This window comes from Acanthochromis polyacanthus, chromosome 17, assembly GCF_021347895.1.
Source record: "Acanthochromis polyacanthus isolate Apoly-LR-REF ecotype Palm Island chromosome 17, KAUST_Apoly_ChrSc, whole genome shotgun sequence".
In the NCBI taxonomy this organism is placed as follows: domain Eukaryota; kingdom Metazoa; phylum Chordata; class Actinopteri; family Pomacentridae; genus Acanthochromis; species Acanthochromis polyacanthus.
The window spans coordinates 5,309,942-5,328,455 of NC_067129.1; the positions used below are offsets into that span (position 1 = coordinate 5,309,942).

General features: G+C 41.3%; 1 protein-coding gene across 2 annotated transcripts in view; it reads right to left on the reverse strand.

Moving 5' to 3' along the window:
* Positions 1-18,207, reverse strand: part of acsl6 (acyl-CoA synthetase long chain family member 6) — a 48,629-nt gene extending 30,422 nt beyond the window's left edge. The window contains exons 1-3 of one of the 2 annotated variants that reach the window (XM_022205976.2): positions 17,796-18,207; positions 2,443-2,663; positions 25-139 (exon numbers count right to left, since the gene is read on the reverse strand). In XM_022205976.2, coding sequence (XP_022061668.1) covers positions 25-139; positions 2,443-2,663; positions 17,796-17,841 — 382 coding nt within the window. In that variant the 5' untranslated portion in view covers positions 17,842-18,207. Of the gene's footprint in view, positions 1-24; positions 140-2,442; positions 2,664-17,361; positions 17,492-17,795 lie in introns of those variants that run through there. The other variant, XM_051937421.1, reaches the window with a different exon arrangement.
* Between the last annotated feature and the right edge of the window lie 307 nt (positions 18,208-18,514).

Consider the following 18,514-nt stretch of genomic DNA (forward strand, 5'->3'; position numbering starts at 1 on the left):
TCCACCTCGTATCCTGCCACCTACCAGATATATGAAGGCCTCTCTGGAAGACCTCATACATGGTCCTGGCGTCGTCATGGTAATGGGTCAGCAGTTTGGAGGGGTCGCCCATCATTGACCTGCGACCCCCATCTTCATGCTGACGCAAAGAGAGAGACGCAAAATAACAGATATTAGAAGCCAGAAGGATGAAATTCGTCTCTATCATAACAACTGTGTTGCACAGACACTCAAGCCTGAAGGGCGGAAAGGAGAAAACAGTTTTTCTTGTTTTCCAAATGATAATCCGTCTCTTTTGTCAGCTCACAAATGCCTAACAGAGAACAGAGCTGTGTGTTGTTCTGCTCTGCGAACACTTCTGGTGCACTCTCTGTAATTAGAGTTCATTCTCATAAAGGCGAAGAACACTGGAAGCAAATAAATCACTCGGGTTGAATAGATTAGGAGCTCTGGCATGCTATGAAACTCTCACAACACACAGCTGTATGTGCTTGAACCTGCACTCGTCTATTCACAGCTTGTCAGACTGCGGCGTCACTCCTTCACACATTCTCAGGGTATAGTTTCACTGCCACTACAAATGCCGCCTGCCTCACCTGTCCCTCAAAAAGACCTGTGGTGGGTGTGTGTGGGTTAAAAACAGGGCGTGTGCTTGCTTTCTGGTTGGGATGGCAGTTGGAGGGTGGAATCGAGGCATGTTTACCTCACAGCTTGTGAGCTTTATATAAAGTCAGCACAAGTTTTTGGATAAGCACAGCACGGTATTATTATCTGCAAGTACAAATTATGAATTTCGTTAAACACACAAAACATTATTGACAGAAGTGTGTGAGTTTATTTGTCAATTTCTCAAATACAAAGACAAGTTGTGTGCATGTTTGAGAGGGATTGTTCATGAAGGTAGGGGTCAGGGTTGTGGGTTTTATTTCAGAAAAGAACAAAGAAGTGTTTTAATCAGAATATAAATCTGACATTTGATAAAATTGTGTGAGTTGTCATTGTAACAAGACAACCAACTTAAAAGACCTGACACTGAACTATTATAAGCCTCGTCTTTACATTGAGAGAGTGGACTCATACAAGCACCTGGGTGTTCACCTGAACGATAAACTGGACTGATCAGATCACACTACAGCACTTTACAGGAAGGGTCAGAGCAGACTCGATCTGCTGAGGAGACTGCAGTCTTTTGGGGTGCAGGGGGCACTCCTGAAAACTTTTTAGGACTCTGTGGTGGCATCATGGCAAATGGACTTGCTCTTATATAGCGCTTTTCTACTCATCAGAGTACTCAAAGCGCTTTTTACAACAATTGCTCCCATTCACCCAGTCACACACACATTCACACACTAATGTGCAGGTTGCTAATCAACCTGCAACATCAGTCAGTATACATTCATACACCAGTGGAACAGTCACTGGTAGGCAATTCGGGGTTCAGAATCTTGCCCAAGGAAACTTTGACATGCAGCACATGACTAGGCGAGAGCGGGAATCGAACCTTCGATCATTGGACGACCCGCTCTACCACCTGAGCCACAGCCACCCCATCTTCTATGCCATCTTCTATGGAGTGGGGCAGCAGCATCACAGCTGCTGACAAAAGCAAACTTGATCGGCCGATCAAGAAGGCCGGCTCTGTCCTGAGGAGCCCCCTGGATCCAGTGCAGGTGATGGGAGAAAGGAGGATGCTAGCCGAGCTAACATCCGTGCTGGACAGGGACTCTCACCCCATACAGTCACTCTGAGGGCCCTGGACAGCTCCTTTAGTGAGAGTGCGTCACCCCAGGTGTGTGAAGGAGCGTTAACGCAGGTCTTCTCCCAACAGACCACACACTCACTTAATGACAGTTCGCAAACTGTCATGAGCAATAAACCCATGTGCAATTCATTTGTGTGTATATTCTTAAATGTTGTGTTTTTAGTATCCGTGTGTGCATTGTTTTCATATTTTTTAGTATTTATATTGTATATATATCTTATGTCTTTCATCTATAGATGTGTTCTCTTCATTTTTCTTACTGACTAATAAAGGATTTTCTATTCTAAACTGTCTGTCGCTGCCTTATCTTTGATCAATGCTTTACTATGTATCTCTAATGCACACATGGCGTTTTACTTCTGGCAAAAATTACCCTAACAAGCTCCACCCTTCAGTTACTTCGAACAGGCTTCATGTGGTTTGATATTTATAGTTCTAAAACAAATCCTGAATCTCTGCCTCCTGCTCATGGAGCTTTTTGCTGTAAGTAACAAATGAAGGTGAGCCAGATGAGTGCATCAGCATTTTTATCAAAGGAGGAAATCATCTGGATTTTAATTCAGCCGGACACTCGGACAGCAGTGTGGGTTTTGTATCTACGGCTGCAAATCAGACTGAGAGCTAACGTCAGGAATTCTGAAAGCAGCCCTGATGTGAATATGAAGCACATCCAGTCTTACCGGCACCTCCTCGGACTGGTGCAGCAGGCTGCAGGGAGGCTTAATGGGACGGGGTCTGGTGGCCAACCAGTACGCCAGCACGGCGGTCAGAGCGCCAATGCCCACCAGCGTGGAGGTGGGCAGGGAGCGGAAGAACTGGCCGAGCTCGTCCATCTCCGGTATCCTCAGGCCGCTCATCATCTCCTGGGCCTGCATCTTCTCCATCAGGGTGGAACTCAGCTCTGCAGGAAGAAGGAGACTTGGTCTTTTATGGTGACAAACAACAAAGAATACCTGCCTAACAACACCTTTTTAATGTACACACACACTTGTACAAACACAGATTTTGCATTTTGTAGTTTTTTTGAACGTGTCTCTAAGCAAATACAAAACTGGCATATTTATGAAACAGTCCTTCTGGTGAAGATTTTCTGAAAAATTGTGACTTTCAATACCAAATCAAGCTGAATCAGATGTTCCAGGGAAGGTTTATAATAGCTTAACAGATTTTTCAACCACTGCTACAGAATAACAGAAGTAATCAGAAAAAAGTCAATTTTTTGTCTGTTAATATACTTAATTGTGTAAGCTGATAATATTTAAACGTATATTAGTATATTGCAACTATGGCAGCAGATTTAAAGTTTTTTCTTGGTCTGATGACCACACCAGATGTATTTGCTTGAAAGTAAGAAGAAGAAGAAGAAGAAGAAGAAGGAGAAGAGGGATTAAAACAGACAAAACCACAGTGTGACATTTGGTAATGGTCTGCAGCCATAAGCATAAAATAGACGATGTGGGAATGTGACAAACTGTCCACAATCACATGTTGGGGGAAAAATAACTCTCACTTCCACAGACAAACTCTAAACAACAAAAAGATGCTATCAAAGTTCCAGCTTCCTGTGTTTTTGCTCTTGAATCAGTGTGTTGATTTTCTTTTTGATATTAAAACCACTGCAGCGATTAAAATCACAATTATAATGAAAAAGCATGATGTAAAATGACCTGTGTGCTGTTAAGTGTTCACCTTTACTCCAGATGTGGGCTGATGTTTCGTCTCTGCCATCAATGCCAAAATGTCAGTGTGTCAGTTATCAGCATGTTCCTCTATTTGCACACTTAGACAATTTATTAACTACAGTTGTGATTACAAGTAGAAGGAGCAAAATGTGCAAATGTCAGAGCAGGGGTGTCGAACATGCGGCCCGTGGGCCAAAACCGGCCCTCCACAGGGTCCAAACTGGCCCGTGGGACGACTTTGTAATTGTAAATTTGTAAAACTATAAATTTACAATGTTTTCTAGACCCTGACAAGTTGCTTTGAAGTAAAATACTAGATTGCTCATTGTTCTTTTGTCATTTCCTGTCTCATTTTTGTAAGATCTTGTCTCGTTTGTGTCGTTTCTTGTCTGATTTCTGTCGTTTGTCTCATGTTTTTATCTGATTGTTTCTTCTTTTGTGTTTCCTGTGTTTTTCAGCTTATTTTTGTCATTTTGTGTTTTGCCTTATTCATTGTTTTCTGTATCGTTTGTGCTGTTTTGTGTTTTTTGTCTCGCTTGTGTCTTGTCTTGTTTTTTGCTTTTGTCATTTTTGATCTCATTTGTGTCATTTTTTGTCTCGTTATTGTCATTTGTCCATTTTTTGGTCACTTCATAATATTTTTGTCTAATTCTTTGTCTCTTTTTTGTTTTGCGTCGCATTGTTTCTCTCATTTTTTGTCATTTTGTGTCTTGCTTTTGTTATTTGGGTCTCATTTTTTTGTAATATTTTGTTGTTTTTGGGGATTTTTTTGTCTGACTTTTGTCCTTTCAATCATAAAGTTAAAATACTATATCGTTCACTTTCAGATACCTGTGACTAAATGTTTTGTGTCTATGTAGACACTTAGTGATCTGTAAGTTGCAATGTATAAACGATAAACTGAGGCATAACGTTGTTGAAATCGAACTTACTTTTCTTCAGAAATTTCAGGTTGTTCATGATGTTTTGTACAAGAATAATTCATTAAATATGAACATTTTCAGAATGTTCTTTTTTCCACTAAAACAAAAGAAATATTTGGAGTTGTGGTTATTTATAGGCTATTATGCTGTGATTTTACTGGTCACTTGAGATCCAGTTGGGTTGGATGTGGCCACTGAAGTAAAATGACTTTGACACCTTTGTGTTAAAGCAGCTTCACATGAGTCAGGCTTTAATGAGCGCTAATCGGTTAATCGGTACATGAAAGCACAGATATGTGTGACAGACTTTTGACATTTGAAGGCAGAGAGAAGAAACTGTTGTCCAGGAAGTGGTAACGACAGCTAATTACTAATTCTGCTTTTGTAAACGTGTGAGCCTCAATGCAGACGTTTACCACAGGCACATAAAGCTGTAAACCCTCCTCCAAAGTTTTACGTGTTGTACGAATACCTGACCTCCTCCACTCAAATCCAACACCGCATCATTTATACTTCAAAAAAGGAACGACTGAGGGGTCTTCCCCCACACTCCCACTCTCACTGTAAAAGAAGCCCAGAGTAGATTATCTACACCACGGCAGTGACAAGTGGCTGGACTAGAGGGCAAATAAAACACACCACACATCACACATCGTGCTCATCAGGTCGCAGCTTCATTCTCACACACACAAACACACCATGAGGTACATCATTTAGCGGCGGGGGAGGCTGGCTGCGGTGCTGACTGGAGGGTTTCCTTCCCTCCCTTGGCAGATGAGTCAGAGACAGCACCACCTGATCAGGCGAATAGCATCGTGGCTCTGCTGCAGCTCACGGCCAATCAGATTCACTTCCTGTCTCCTCACACTGTCTCTCCCCACCACACACACACAAGCAGCAACAGACAGCGAAGCCAGTAAGTATAAATATCTGAGGCCGTGGGAACGCATACTTCCTCATTCACCTGTTATTCTGAGAGGAAGCCCTTTACTAAAAAGGAAGCTGAATCAGGTGAAGTTGCGCTCGAATGAAAGCAGGAGGCCGGACTTTTTAAAAACAATGTACAAAAATGAATGCAGGACCATTTTAAGAAACAGGACAGGCGTTTATGAATAGAGAAGGCGATGCTCTGCTCACAGTTCAGAGTTTGAAACACTGAGGTGATGCGTTCAAGGACCCTGTGAAGCCTTTTCTTTAACACTTTACTGAAAGTTTTCTGTTTCATTACAAACTCTTTCACACCTTTTTTGACCAAACTTGAAAGTATATATCATGTTTAGAACCCTTCTCTGAACTGCCAGGAACACAATGAATCCTTCATGAATTTATACAGGCCTCAAAAAAGCCAAAATTGAAATATCTTACATTAGGAATCCACTAAATGTGAGTTTTGAATTGTAGATAGAAAACACAATGGCCTTAATTTACTGTATGGGAGTTTTACCTGTTTAATGTTTAGTATTATTTAAAAGGTCCAAAAAATCAGAAACGTGCAGACAAACAAAAACTTCCTATTAGAGAAGTAGCATCTAATATCTGTCGGGTATTTGCATGAGTTCACAATAGACTGAAAAACACAAGCTGGATTGTTTAGTATTTAGTATTTAGTTACTATCATAAAGAAAAATAAGCATTACCTCCTACACAGAACAGTAGCAGTGCCCCAATGCACCACCAAATGTGTCATCAGTCAGATTAAAACATCTCAGATGAGCTTAAAGTTCAGCAAAAAGCTTCATTTCATTACAAAGAAGTCAACTAAAAAAAAAAAGACCAAACTTTAAAGTTAAACCTTTGTGATCATTAGAAATACCAGAGCAGTTTCTATATGATACGCCCACAAAACCCCCCACACACAGAAACACAGTGGTGCTATCCCGGTCATCATCCGCAGTCATTCTTAAAGCTGCGCTGACACATTTACATACTGTAACATTGATCATCACCTTCCCTTCTTTAACTGGAGTCTGTTGCACAATACCTTCACAGTGAATTCCCTGATGCTGCTTTTCCAATCACTACTTATGCACGAATGCTCTAAATTCACTTTCTGTTCAGACAGAAACCATCACCTGCAACCAAAAAAAAACAAAAAAAACCAAACCACAGTATCCCTGTGATGCGCCCGAAAGCAGTACTGTGACTTTAACACCGCAGGACTCCCCGCTTCTCTTTATTTTCCACTTTGCTGTCCAGAAACATGTTTCCTCTTTTTCTGTTGTCCATTTTTTTTTTCTGTTACAGTAATGACGAGGGGATATTAGAGCTGCTCCAGTGCTGGGAAATGTTGAGCACCATCGTAAGTAATAGAAACCACTCGATTACGGTTCTAAACCAAACCAATCTGCTTTGTTGGCAGGATGCTTAAGCAGCTACAATGTCAGAGTTAATTCTGTAATGAAACGTTTTGCCCTGTTAAGTGCACAGAGTCGCCCACTGTGTGCAGCTGGAGTCTGTTAATCTCTTTAAAGATGTGACAAATTGAAAACACTGGAAACTTTCAAATCTGGCACAGCTTCAGGTGTTTGGAATGAGCGGATTATGCTGAAAAATGACAGACGAGGACAGTTTGATTGCTCTTAGAACATCTAAAAAGTGCAGTTTAAATGAAAAATGGGGAAAGAAAAATGGAAACACCCTCAAAGACAATCCATCCCATTTAAGAAAACAGCATATCTGTATGTTTTCAGTGTGTTATAGACTTCAGTTGAACTTATTTCTAGTGTGGATGAAAGTTTGATCATTTGGGGGAAATCTGCTATTTTGGAAAATACATGTAGTCACATTCTTTCTGAGAAGGGTGAGGATGGAGACCACTCATATCTGTCAGATGCTGGGACATGATTAGTCTTATTTGTCAGGAGATGAGAAACTGAGGGGAAAATAAATAACGTGGCTACGTGTCTAGCAACACTTTTAAAGTTCTCTAACTGGTAAATAGTTCCTCATTTATTTAGATCCGATTTATACAATCCTAGAAAGTTAACATTTTAGGAGTTTCAATGCTGTGACCACTAAAAAAAAACAGCAACCATCCACTAAGTTTATCTGTACACATTTAACCACAGCGCAGACATGGAAAATGAGGAACATGACACTCCCAAAAACATAAATTATCATATTTACATTTCTAAAAAAAAACATGCAACTGCAGTTCTGTAGTTAAAGTAATAGCTTGACTTGTTTTTTTGAAATACATTAACTCTAGCTCATCTTCTGGCTAAGAACTGAGAGTGGGGATGAGGGAGCCTAATCTTAAGTGAACTAATTAACTCATTATATTTCATTTATTTAATTTGTTCAAGCACAAAAACAAAAATTCATCATTTCATGGGGGGGTTATGTGCCAAATAACACCCTGGAGTCTCCACCTGACTCTCATAAAGCGTCAAACGGCCTATTTAAAATGAAGAAGTGCCATTTTCATGTGTTTTTCTACAGATTAAATTAAACCTAAGAAGAATGTTTGCTTCTTTTAAAATAATGGACTATAAATGTGTATAAAAGTGTATTCGGAAACATAAAACTTTGCTTCCTGGTAGCCACACGTCTGCTCGCCTGCACAGAATAATGATTTTCCCCATGTCATACGCTACATGTCTCTGACCACAGTTTACATCCTACATTGCGTTTTGCATTGATCCACATCACAGTGCAGCTGATGTATCTAAAAACAGCTGTGACAGGAAGATCAATGCCAAAGCACCAGCAGCCAGCCACTCAGCACAGCTCAACACACAGAGGTGATAGTGTCATTAGATGACATTAGAAACAAAGCTTTCAAAGCCACGGCCGCCACATCGCTGTTTGTATTGCGATAAATCCTGAAGCCTATTGCAAGTGACCGACCTTCATAGACGCCATGTTTATTTACCCGTCTAATTATGGACCCGCATGCTTCATTGATTTTTGTAATCAAAGTCCAAATTTTCTCTGTGAATGTTTATGCATAGCTGGGCAAGAATTTGGAGAAAAAAAGGATTCTGTTTAGGGCGTGCGATGGCAAATATGGCTCGGCTGCAGCCCCGGTGGATTAGTTGACGTTTGAGGCAGAGGTGGGGGAAACTGCTCCTGACGAGCTCTAAATATAGACAGACTCTATAACCCAGTGACACCGCTGTGCAGAGGGCTGGATTAGAGGAGGCTGCAGAGAGAGAGAGGCAGAGGGAGAGAGGGAGAGAGTGGCTGGTTACAAAAGCATCACTGCGCGCGCACACACACACACACACACACGCACACACACACACACACACACACACACACACACACACACACACACACACACACACACACACACACACACACACACACACACACACACACACACACACACAGTGCATGTACATCTGGAGACAACGAGGAGGAGGAGGAGATGGAACAGGGAGCCTGGGGGGCAGATATAGTGATAGTAATAACAGTAGCAACACTACTATTGAAATGGCTAAAATTAAATGATCCTCCATCCAGTTCATGTGGATTCATCTTGTGATAGTGTGAAGTAGAATTTTTTATTACTTTATAACACTGTATTGCTAAAAGTAATGCTTTTAATTACAAAAACTCTCTTTTGGAATCCATACTTGTGGAACAGAGCGTGATTTATGATATGTATGAATAAAGTAAAATAGAATATAACAAAAAAACGTAGTTAATAGCTGTAATAGACAAAATTCTGCTACAATCTCGTTATTAAATTAGTTACTAAAAGTAAGACAACTCAAATGAGCAAGGATGTAGCAGAATGGTAGTAGACTAGGACTGTATTGCTAAAAGTAGTGATTTTAACTGTAAACCACTCTTGTGGAACAGAATAATAAATCATTTTATACATTATGTTGCACATTTACCATATTGTGATGATTCTCGGGGCAAAACATGCTTTGAGAATGCATTAAATTTCCATATGTCATTCACAGAGAAATTTGAAATATGATTTAATTAAAATGTTTTGTAGTAAATGATGGAAACAGGCAAAATTCTGCTATAATCTCATTATTATATTAATTACTAAGAGCAGCATGACTCAAGGACTAGGGCTGTATTGCTAGAAGTAATGATTTTAACTGTAAAAACACACTTGTGGAATCTATAATTTGATACAGAGCTAACTGATTATCAATTGAATTATTCTATACATGGGCTGCACAGTGGGGTAGTGGTTAGCACTTTCGCGTTGCAGCACGAAGATCCCCGGTTCAAATCCTGGGGTGGGCCTGGGATCTTTCTGCATGGAGTTTGCATGTTCTCCCTGTGCATACGTGGGTTTTCTCCGGGTACTTCGGCTTCCTCCCACAGTCCAAAAACATGCTGAGGTTAATTGGTCACTCTAAATTGCCTGTAGGTGTGAATGTGAGTGTGATTGTGTGTCTGTATATGTAGCCCTGTGACAGACTGGGTGTCCAGGGTGTCCCCTGCCTTCGCCCAAGTCAGCTGGGATAGACTCCAGCACCCCCCGCGACCCTAGTGAGGATAAAGCGGTGTATAGAGAATGGATGGATGGATTATTCTATACATGATTTCACACACACATTCGCCATATTGTGATGATGCTGGGCACAAAAAATGTATCAAAAGGAATTTAAAATTTAATTACTCACTTCCAGAAATAATTAAAATGAAATTAAATAAAAATAATATGTAGTAATTGACTCTAACAGACAAAATTCTGTTACAGTCTTGTCATTATATTTATAACTAAGTGGACTCGACTAAAGATAAAACTATCTTCTAACTATCTATCTTCTTAAACTAATAATTCTAACTGTAAAATCACTTTGTGGGACAGAACAATAATACATTTTATACACCATTTTGCACATATTTACCATATTGTGATGGTGCTGAGGACTTAAAGTGTTTTCAGGATGTATTAAATATTCATATGTCCTTTACAGAGGAATTTAAATACAATTCAATTCAAATATTTTCATAGTAAATGATGAGAACAGGCAACATTCTGTTACATTCTTGTCCTTTTATGCATCACTAAGAGGATTTAAAGCTAGTAGTGAACTGGAAAGACCTGACAGAGTATTAATGCTGCACTTCTGCTTTAAATGTAGAGCCCAGCGTGTGCTAATACTACAAATGATACAAACACAACAGAGTCAAATTAAAGTTGACAAAAGCTGATGCACAGTATGTCAGAGAAAACAGACTGTCGAGAGGATCCTTAGATCTATAAACATGTAAAACGAGGTGTCATCTTAGATGGATTACATCTCATTTTGCAACACTTTTTGTTGCTCACGTCTGCAGAGTGACGCTAAAGGCAGCGTCTTGATTTAATTCTGTGGGCCGAGGTGAGGCTACATCTGCTGATCAGATTTGGGACGCCCACTATCAGCACCTGTTTGCGAAGGCCTTGGCTCTCCTGTGGAGCCCATAGGGTTAAGAAAAACCAACGAAATGCCTTAAGTACAGACATCCTCCAACCCCTCCAACCTTCCTGCCCTGAAATAGTCCAACAGCAGCAGGAGACTCGCAGCCTGCCAGACACCTAATTGGCCTCCAGGAGAGATGCAAACATCCAACTGCCCGTCAATAATTCTGCCTCTCTTTGTTCTGCTCTCGTCTGCTTTTTTTTTTTGCTGTTTGACTGCTAATAAAGAAAAAACAATATCCTTATCTGAGGAAAGGAAAAACACAAGAACAAGAATTTTTAGAACCTGTCCCACACAGACCTGAACATCGACCTCTGATGACTCACTAAAACATCGACTGTGTTGCTGTAAAGTGATGCCAGACAGCAGAGACTGTGCAGGTTTAAAGGTTGGGTGGGAGGCAGTGAAAGGTCCTAACAAACCCTCCTTAAGAAGCCTTCCTCTGCTATACACCAGGGCTTTGTCCTATTTCAGGGGTTGACTGTATTTCTACATGGAAAAATTCCTTAACAGGGTGAAAAAGAGTGGCAGATTAAAGAAATACGGTCTCCTTTTGTTCACAGTAACACATCCTTTGCTCAAGGTGAATTCTGTGGTGATGATTACGGCCGCATCTAAAATCACACCCACTGAAACTGGACACAAACCGAATGTCTTAAAGTGTTTCTCAGAGTTAAAATTGACTCACTCAAGAAGGGTTTCAAATCAAAGGAGCAGATTTGATTTTGAAATGATTGCTTTTCCTACAAATGGAAGACAATCAAATGCATCTTAATTGGTGTAATCAGGCTACGAGCAGATATTTGCATGAACGTTTTGCATAAATAAGGTCAGTTCTCTACTATAGTCAAAAGCCCGGCTTCGTATTCGACTCTCTGTCCCATAGTGGCCTCAATAACGCGCCCCAGGGACGCAAACACACACATGCAAATAGGCACATACAGGTCTTTAAGTCCGTCCCTGTCGCCTTCTACAAAGCTTGTTGCTTCAGCTGGCTGGACAGAAGAACAGCAGGTCGGCAGCATCCCCATCAGCAACAACAATGACCTTCATCAGCGAGCGAACTCAAAGACCCGTCTGTTTGATATGCAAAGCGAAGAGCACATCGCACCAGGAAAAGCAGTGAAAGTTATCTTCACAGCACCTGCAGTGGAAAAACTGTCCAATTTATGGCTCTTTGCTCAAGGACGCAAAATGCTGATCTGCACACAAGTTGTAATCTCACAGTTTAGAACAGTTTTAGAATTTACAAATTGTAAATTACAAATTTTAAATAATTTCTAGACATTGACAAGTTGTTTTGATCATAAAGTCAAATGCTGTATCGCTCATTGTTATTTTGTCGTTTTTTATATCTCGCATTTTTAATACTTTGTCTTGTTTTTGTTGTTTTTGTCACTTTTTGTCTGACTTTTGTCATTTGTCTCATGTTTTTGTTTCTCTCTTTTGTCATTTTGTTTCCTTTTTGTCTCGCTTGTGTTTTTGTCCAGTTTTTGTAATTTTTTTGTCAAATTTTTCGTGGTTTTGTTTTTCGCTTTTGTAATTTTTGTCTCGCTTGTGTCATTTGTCCATTTTTTTGTCGCTTTGTAACTTTTTTGTCAATTTTTTGGTTCTTTTTTTGTTTTGTTTCGTGTCACTTTCCTCATTTTGTTTCTCGCTTTTCTCATTTTGTGTCTCATTTTTGTTATATATTTGTCTTGCTTTTGTAGTTTTTTTTGTCCTTTTTTTGTCTGACTTTTGTCGTTTTGATCATAAAGTAAAATACAACATCGTTCAGTTTCGGATACCTGTGACTAAATGTTTTGTGCCTTGGTAGACACACTGGCATCTGTACGTTATAATATGTAAAAGAACTGAAATTGAAATTATTTTTCTTAAGAAAGTTCAGGTTGTTCATAATGTTTTGTAAAGAGATAATTATCTTAAATCTGGTTACATCTTAAATCTGAGCCATGGCTCCTCTGAAAAAAGCCACTAACTGGACTTTGAATGAAGTTCTTTATTCAAACTGTACAAATGCAACTCATTGAGAATGTAATGTTCATTTTTGCATTAAAGTACTGCACTTATAACAACACACTTCATGCTATAGTAATTATATTTCAAAGATCTTCTCACTGCTGACATAAACACATCTGCAAACTCCTGTTTAGTTTAAAAAAATCATTATAATATGCTATTTGATGATAATTTCCTGGGATTTCCTTTGGGATATTCAATCAGACCATCTTTCACATACCTGTCATGTTTTCAAATGTAACTGAGAGCGATGGGATGGGTATCAGCTAATACTGAAATCTAATCTAAAGTGATGTATCTGATAAAACAGAATTAATAGTGAGCGGGAAAAAGTGTAGGAAATATTGATGAATAACATGCTATTTAAAAAAAAAACTGAAGCAGTATCAGTGTGGGGAGAGCATACACTTGACCGCAAAGCCTGACAGATGTGCACAGTCAAACACAGCGCTGAGGGAACAGAACACACACTGTATCATATCTATTACAAAACACTAAGTGCGCACACTGTGCATGAGCAGCTGGGTTAAAGAAATAAACATTTGAACTGTACATACATGCCAACAGACGTCTGAATTACCCTGAAGAGTGAGGCCTTTATCGTAAAGGTTAAATACAAGTAAGTGGAACATTTATAGCTGAATTTGTATGAAAATAACTATGATGTAGGAATCTGAGGATCCTAAATCTATCAGCTGATGGACTTTGACATATGGGGTGCAACATCTCTACCAAAAGATCTAATCTAGTTATAAAGCATTGACTCAAAGAAAATTCACAGCTGTATCCACTTATAAAAAAATGTTCCAGAAGTGACCGCTTATTGGGTGGAGAATCTGACCGACTTTATACATTGCATAAATGACTCAGCTGAAGTGCATCTAAATAGCTGCATCCCAGAGGACTCTTAAAAGGCCGGAGGACCATAAACGTGAAGGAGTCACCAGGCAGCAGCACTTTATTTAACCTGTTTAAACCAAATGAGGAAAATGACACTATGGCAATATGGAGTTTTAGCTATGAAACTCAAAGCAGCAGCTCCTCATCGTGTCACCTGCACACCAGGAGGAAGACTGAACTCAGCAGCAGGTTTTAGTGCAGCAACTGTGAGCAATGCAGGGATGAGTGCTTGTGAATGGGCCAGCTAGTGTTCCTGTGACCTCTGAGGCTTAAAGTGGAGGAAAGGCAAGCACCCTTCATCTTTAAGTCCCGCCCCATCGGCCCATCCGAGCGCTATCACCAATGATTAGAGTCCAACGTGGGGAGATTACACCCTATTAGCACAGAGACAGCTGACCAGTAGTAACCTCACTACAGCACTCTATTTAAAGACATCCTGCTCAGCGTTCTCTTATTCTTTACATCCTTTAATTGCTGTTTTGCAGCTTTGCTTACATCAGTGCATTCTACATTTCTTTAGTTTTTTTGCTCTTATTTTTTTTCATTTTTAAACCATCAATGCTTGATTATCCTTGCATAGCACCTACTCTCCCTTTCTTTTAACCACTCATCCTTATCTGTCGCTGCCATTCTTCCACTTAGACCCCCCTGCTGGACTAAAACCACAACTTTTTTTCTGGTCACTGTCACTGAGGAACAACTGCACAGAGACTGTAACATCCTGTGCATGTGAAACAGCCATTTCCCCTCCAACATAAGTGTTTGCAGTTAAAAGATAAAAAAAACTAACTGCAGAATAAAGAAGTAGGAGGCTGTTATATAGAACACACACATCTATATATATATATATATATATATATATATATATATGAACTACAAAATGCAGCGCTGAAGTTGAAGTAAAAGGACACAAACAAACTGAAAAAACTGCAAAACTAGCTGAGCTGTAAATGCATTGCAGAAGGGTTAAAGCAGCTGTGGTCTAGGCAGCGGCACTTACAAAGGCGGACGGAGGAAGCCAGGCAGCCGGTGAGGTGTGTGTGATGTGCGCCTGTGTGTAGGTGTGCATATGTGTGTGAGTGAGTGCTGTTTCAAGGGGCATCAGAGGGATATCACATCTCCCTGTGCAAACCAGTGATTACCTTCCCGCTGCCACCGAGCCAGATTAAGCTGAGGCAAGCAGAGAGGAGGGCAGCGAGATGCGTTTTGGCCTGGTTTGGGCCTGGCTGGCTTCCGTATCACACCACCCTGAGCTCGACAGACGTTGCACTCTCTCTCACCACACCCACTCCACCCCTCCTTCCGCCACTCTCTCACCCTCCCTCCTCCTAAACATGCAGGCTCATCGTCTCCTCCACTAAATGGAAATGATACACATCGAGCGACACAGTGGCAGACAACGCTCACACACACATGTAGACGCACACGCAGGCAAATGAACGAACGTTTACACAAATCAGACAAACGTAATGAGGCTGCTTCCAGTCTGAATTTGACTATCAAAGAAGCTTCTAAATCTCAACCAATAGGACTAAAGAAGCAACGCTGCGAACTCAAACCAAACAAGAACAACACTGTGCTTTACACAGAAGCCACGAGAGCACGTGAGAGACCTGGTTCAGCACTTCAGGGCCGAGCCATTACCCGGCAACCCACAATATGAGGAAGAGTGTGCGCTGAATGCTGACACAGCAATAAGCCACTCACAGGGAAAACTGCCATGTGGCTGTGGGAGCACTCAGACTGGGTAATATTATTGATCATTATTGACCAGGACTGAGGTTTTAGGGTGTCATATTCCTCCAGTCTGTCTTAAACCTCGCCACTCTGACAGAAAAACTCTCTTGACACGTAGCTAATGCTGAGCAATTAATTGATTTTGAAGATGCAATTAAGGAAAAGGCTGCAATTTAATATGTGTGTCATGCTGCAAATCTGATGCAGAGTTTAAACTGTCATGTCAATAGTTTTACAAATTGAACCCATCCTCCTTGTGGTAACGCTTCATCACTCGTGTTGAATATTAAACTAAAGCAACAATTACAGCGCAAATCAAATCACAAAATCAAGCCAGAAAAAACATAGTTTTCCACAAATCATTCAGTCTTTCATGTGACCGTACAGGAATTCGTCATGGTGTGCCTCATTACTCTTAACACTCAGTGAAAGTGCGCAGTCACAGACACTTATTTCCCAGCAGGTAAGACCAAACCCTCAGCATATATCCTGTCATTTTGTGCAGTCACGCAGCGTGTCTTTAAGCTGCGGGTTCTGATCTCAATATTTTCACAATCTATCCTTCCTCTTATTACCGTTTCCATCCTGCTAATGACAAAAAAAGCCAAATTGTCACACTTAATAGTCAAGTTGGTATTCCTCTAGTGGACATAAGACTTGTGTCTGCCTCAGATACTCAATGATCATTGGTTGCCTCCTGCCAAAGGGTGGGGTAAAGCCACCACCATCCTTTTAATTAAATATTGAGGGAGGAAAAGAATAGGTTTACACGCTGTGTAGGGACTCCACACTAGACGGTGATTAAAATGAATTATTTATAGGGAGGAGCAGCAGGGTGTTGGGATGTGATGACAGGTGAGAGGTGTCACCAAACCTCCCATGGGAGCCCTTCACTGCAATTTTTTTAACCAAACCATTCCCTTTACACACACATGCACACAAAAAAAGATTTGTGCTTACTTCTGATTGGCTGGATCGGTCATTAAATATGCAACACCTGCAACCCTGTAACTGCAAATTTTAATATTAATGCACCAGCCAAAATGCCAGCTGTTGCAAGATGTGTTTCACTGAGCAACCACGCAGACTCAGGAGGAACAAACTGTTCAGATGGGCCTATTAAGCTGTAAATCTTCGCTCGGCACACAATCAGCCAACGACAATTCAGGGAGGATTTGCAAATACTTTCATGGCAAGTTGTAAAAAAAAAAAAAAAAAAAAAAAAAAACCTCCTTATAACGCCTCCAATCTTCACTGTAAAACTCAGCTTTAAAGGGATTATATTTTATTGAAAAAAAAAATCTCATCAGGCGCACTGGAGGTCAACGAGTGTTTCCGTTTGGGAATGGCCCTGGAATCGCTGCGTAAACCCGGGTTGGGGTGGGGGTGGTGTCGGTTAAAACGGAGCATGCTGTGCTCGCTGGTTTTGCCGGTAGGCCGCAGGATTTCAGCACCCTCACTCCTGGACAGCTCCGTCCAATCAGCTGCGCCATTTCGAAGCGCGTCATCCTTCCTCATCCTCCTCATCCTCCCACCCTCCATCACTGAGGCATGGCGGAGGACATTACAGGCGAAATGCTGACTTTCACAACCGGCTTCTTGGCCTGGTGGCACGTTTAGGATGAAATAAAAGCACAAGAGGTGGACATTTACGCAGCCTCGTTTGGGTAGAAGGGCACTGTGCGTCAAAGATGGAGGGAAGAGTTCCAAAGCTAATAGGGCTTTTTAAATGACGTGCGTCCGGGTTTACGCACAATGTCACACGACCTTAGCAACTGGCCGGCCTTAAATGCTCACGTTTTATCCCATTTGGCTCACAGTGAGAGCGATGCTTGCTTTTACTGGCTCCATTTCAACGTTAAACACAAACTGTGACACGCAAAATACAACCAGCCATCATCCAGAATGACCGCATGGGTTCCAGCCGCATGGCAGCTTGTACAGCCAGCTCCTACCTGATCAGAGGCAGCCTGGAGAACCTGAAAGCATCCCCTCGATGTTACCCCTGATAATCCTTTCCGGAGTTCTGGAGTAGAAATGAAAATGCTCTGTTTGGAGCCGCCACACTGAGATGCGGCGCTGAGTTAATCAGCTACACGTGTAGTCTGAGGAAAATGGAAAATATCACCGGCGTCATCGCGGTGCAGGCAAAGCGCCAAATGCGGCAACTGATCATGATTAAACACGCGTCGAGATGTAGGAAATAGAAACACTGCAACCTTTGCAAAACGAAAAAGCCGGCAGTTGGAAAGCACACAATGCGCCTCGGCCCCTCTGTCAGACAGGTGCATCACATCCAGCCCGGCGACGCCAAACCATCACCAAACAAAAAAAGGAAAGGAAAAGGGAAAAAACGCACCTTAAATAAAGAGATAATGGAAAAACTCACCTAATAAAATCCAGAGCGACCCAGAGACCAACACGAATGCGAGCATGTCTTTCTCATTGAGTCAGCTGTCCCGGTGCAGGAGCGGCTCAGAACTGCAGCATCGACTGCAGCAAGTCGCCGACAATCTGGGAGATTAAGGAGGGGGGGCGACAATATATCTGAGACGGACCACGGTGGGGGAGCTGGTGCAAAGGACGGCGGTGTCCAGCGGGCTTCAGTGTGCAGAAAGAGAAAATACTGGAAGTGTTGACAGAAGAAACAGACCCCGACAGACTAGTGCAGCATCCTTCCTCCTGGTGGATTTTCCACCTTCACCTAGTTGGCTGCTGCTGCGCAATGGCAGACACCCCTGCTGGATATCAGGGGCTTGTAGGTCGGACGGAGGATCCAATCGACGCCAAGGTTATTGGGGATGATATGTCTAATCTTGATGCTGAAACACAAACTACATCCTCAATTATTTCTCATATTTATTGTATAATAATCACACAATTCTCTCTGTCATAATCCATGGCAGCCTAGTGGTTGAATGTGGGCATTTTTCCATCAAATTTACACGTGAGGTTAAACTCTCTCTCTCTCTAATGCAAACAGTGTCTGAGTATTTTAGGATTTATTTATTTTTGTTGTTAAATATTGATTTATTTCAGATAGAGGTTTGGTACATCACGCCATCCCTGCAGCTGCTCTGACACAGAGTAACGTTGCATCAGGATCAC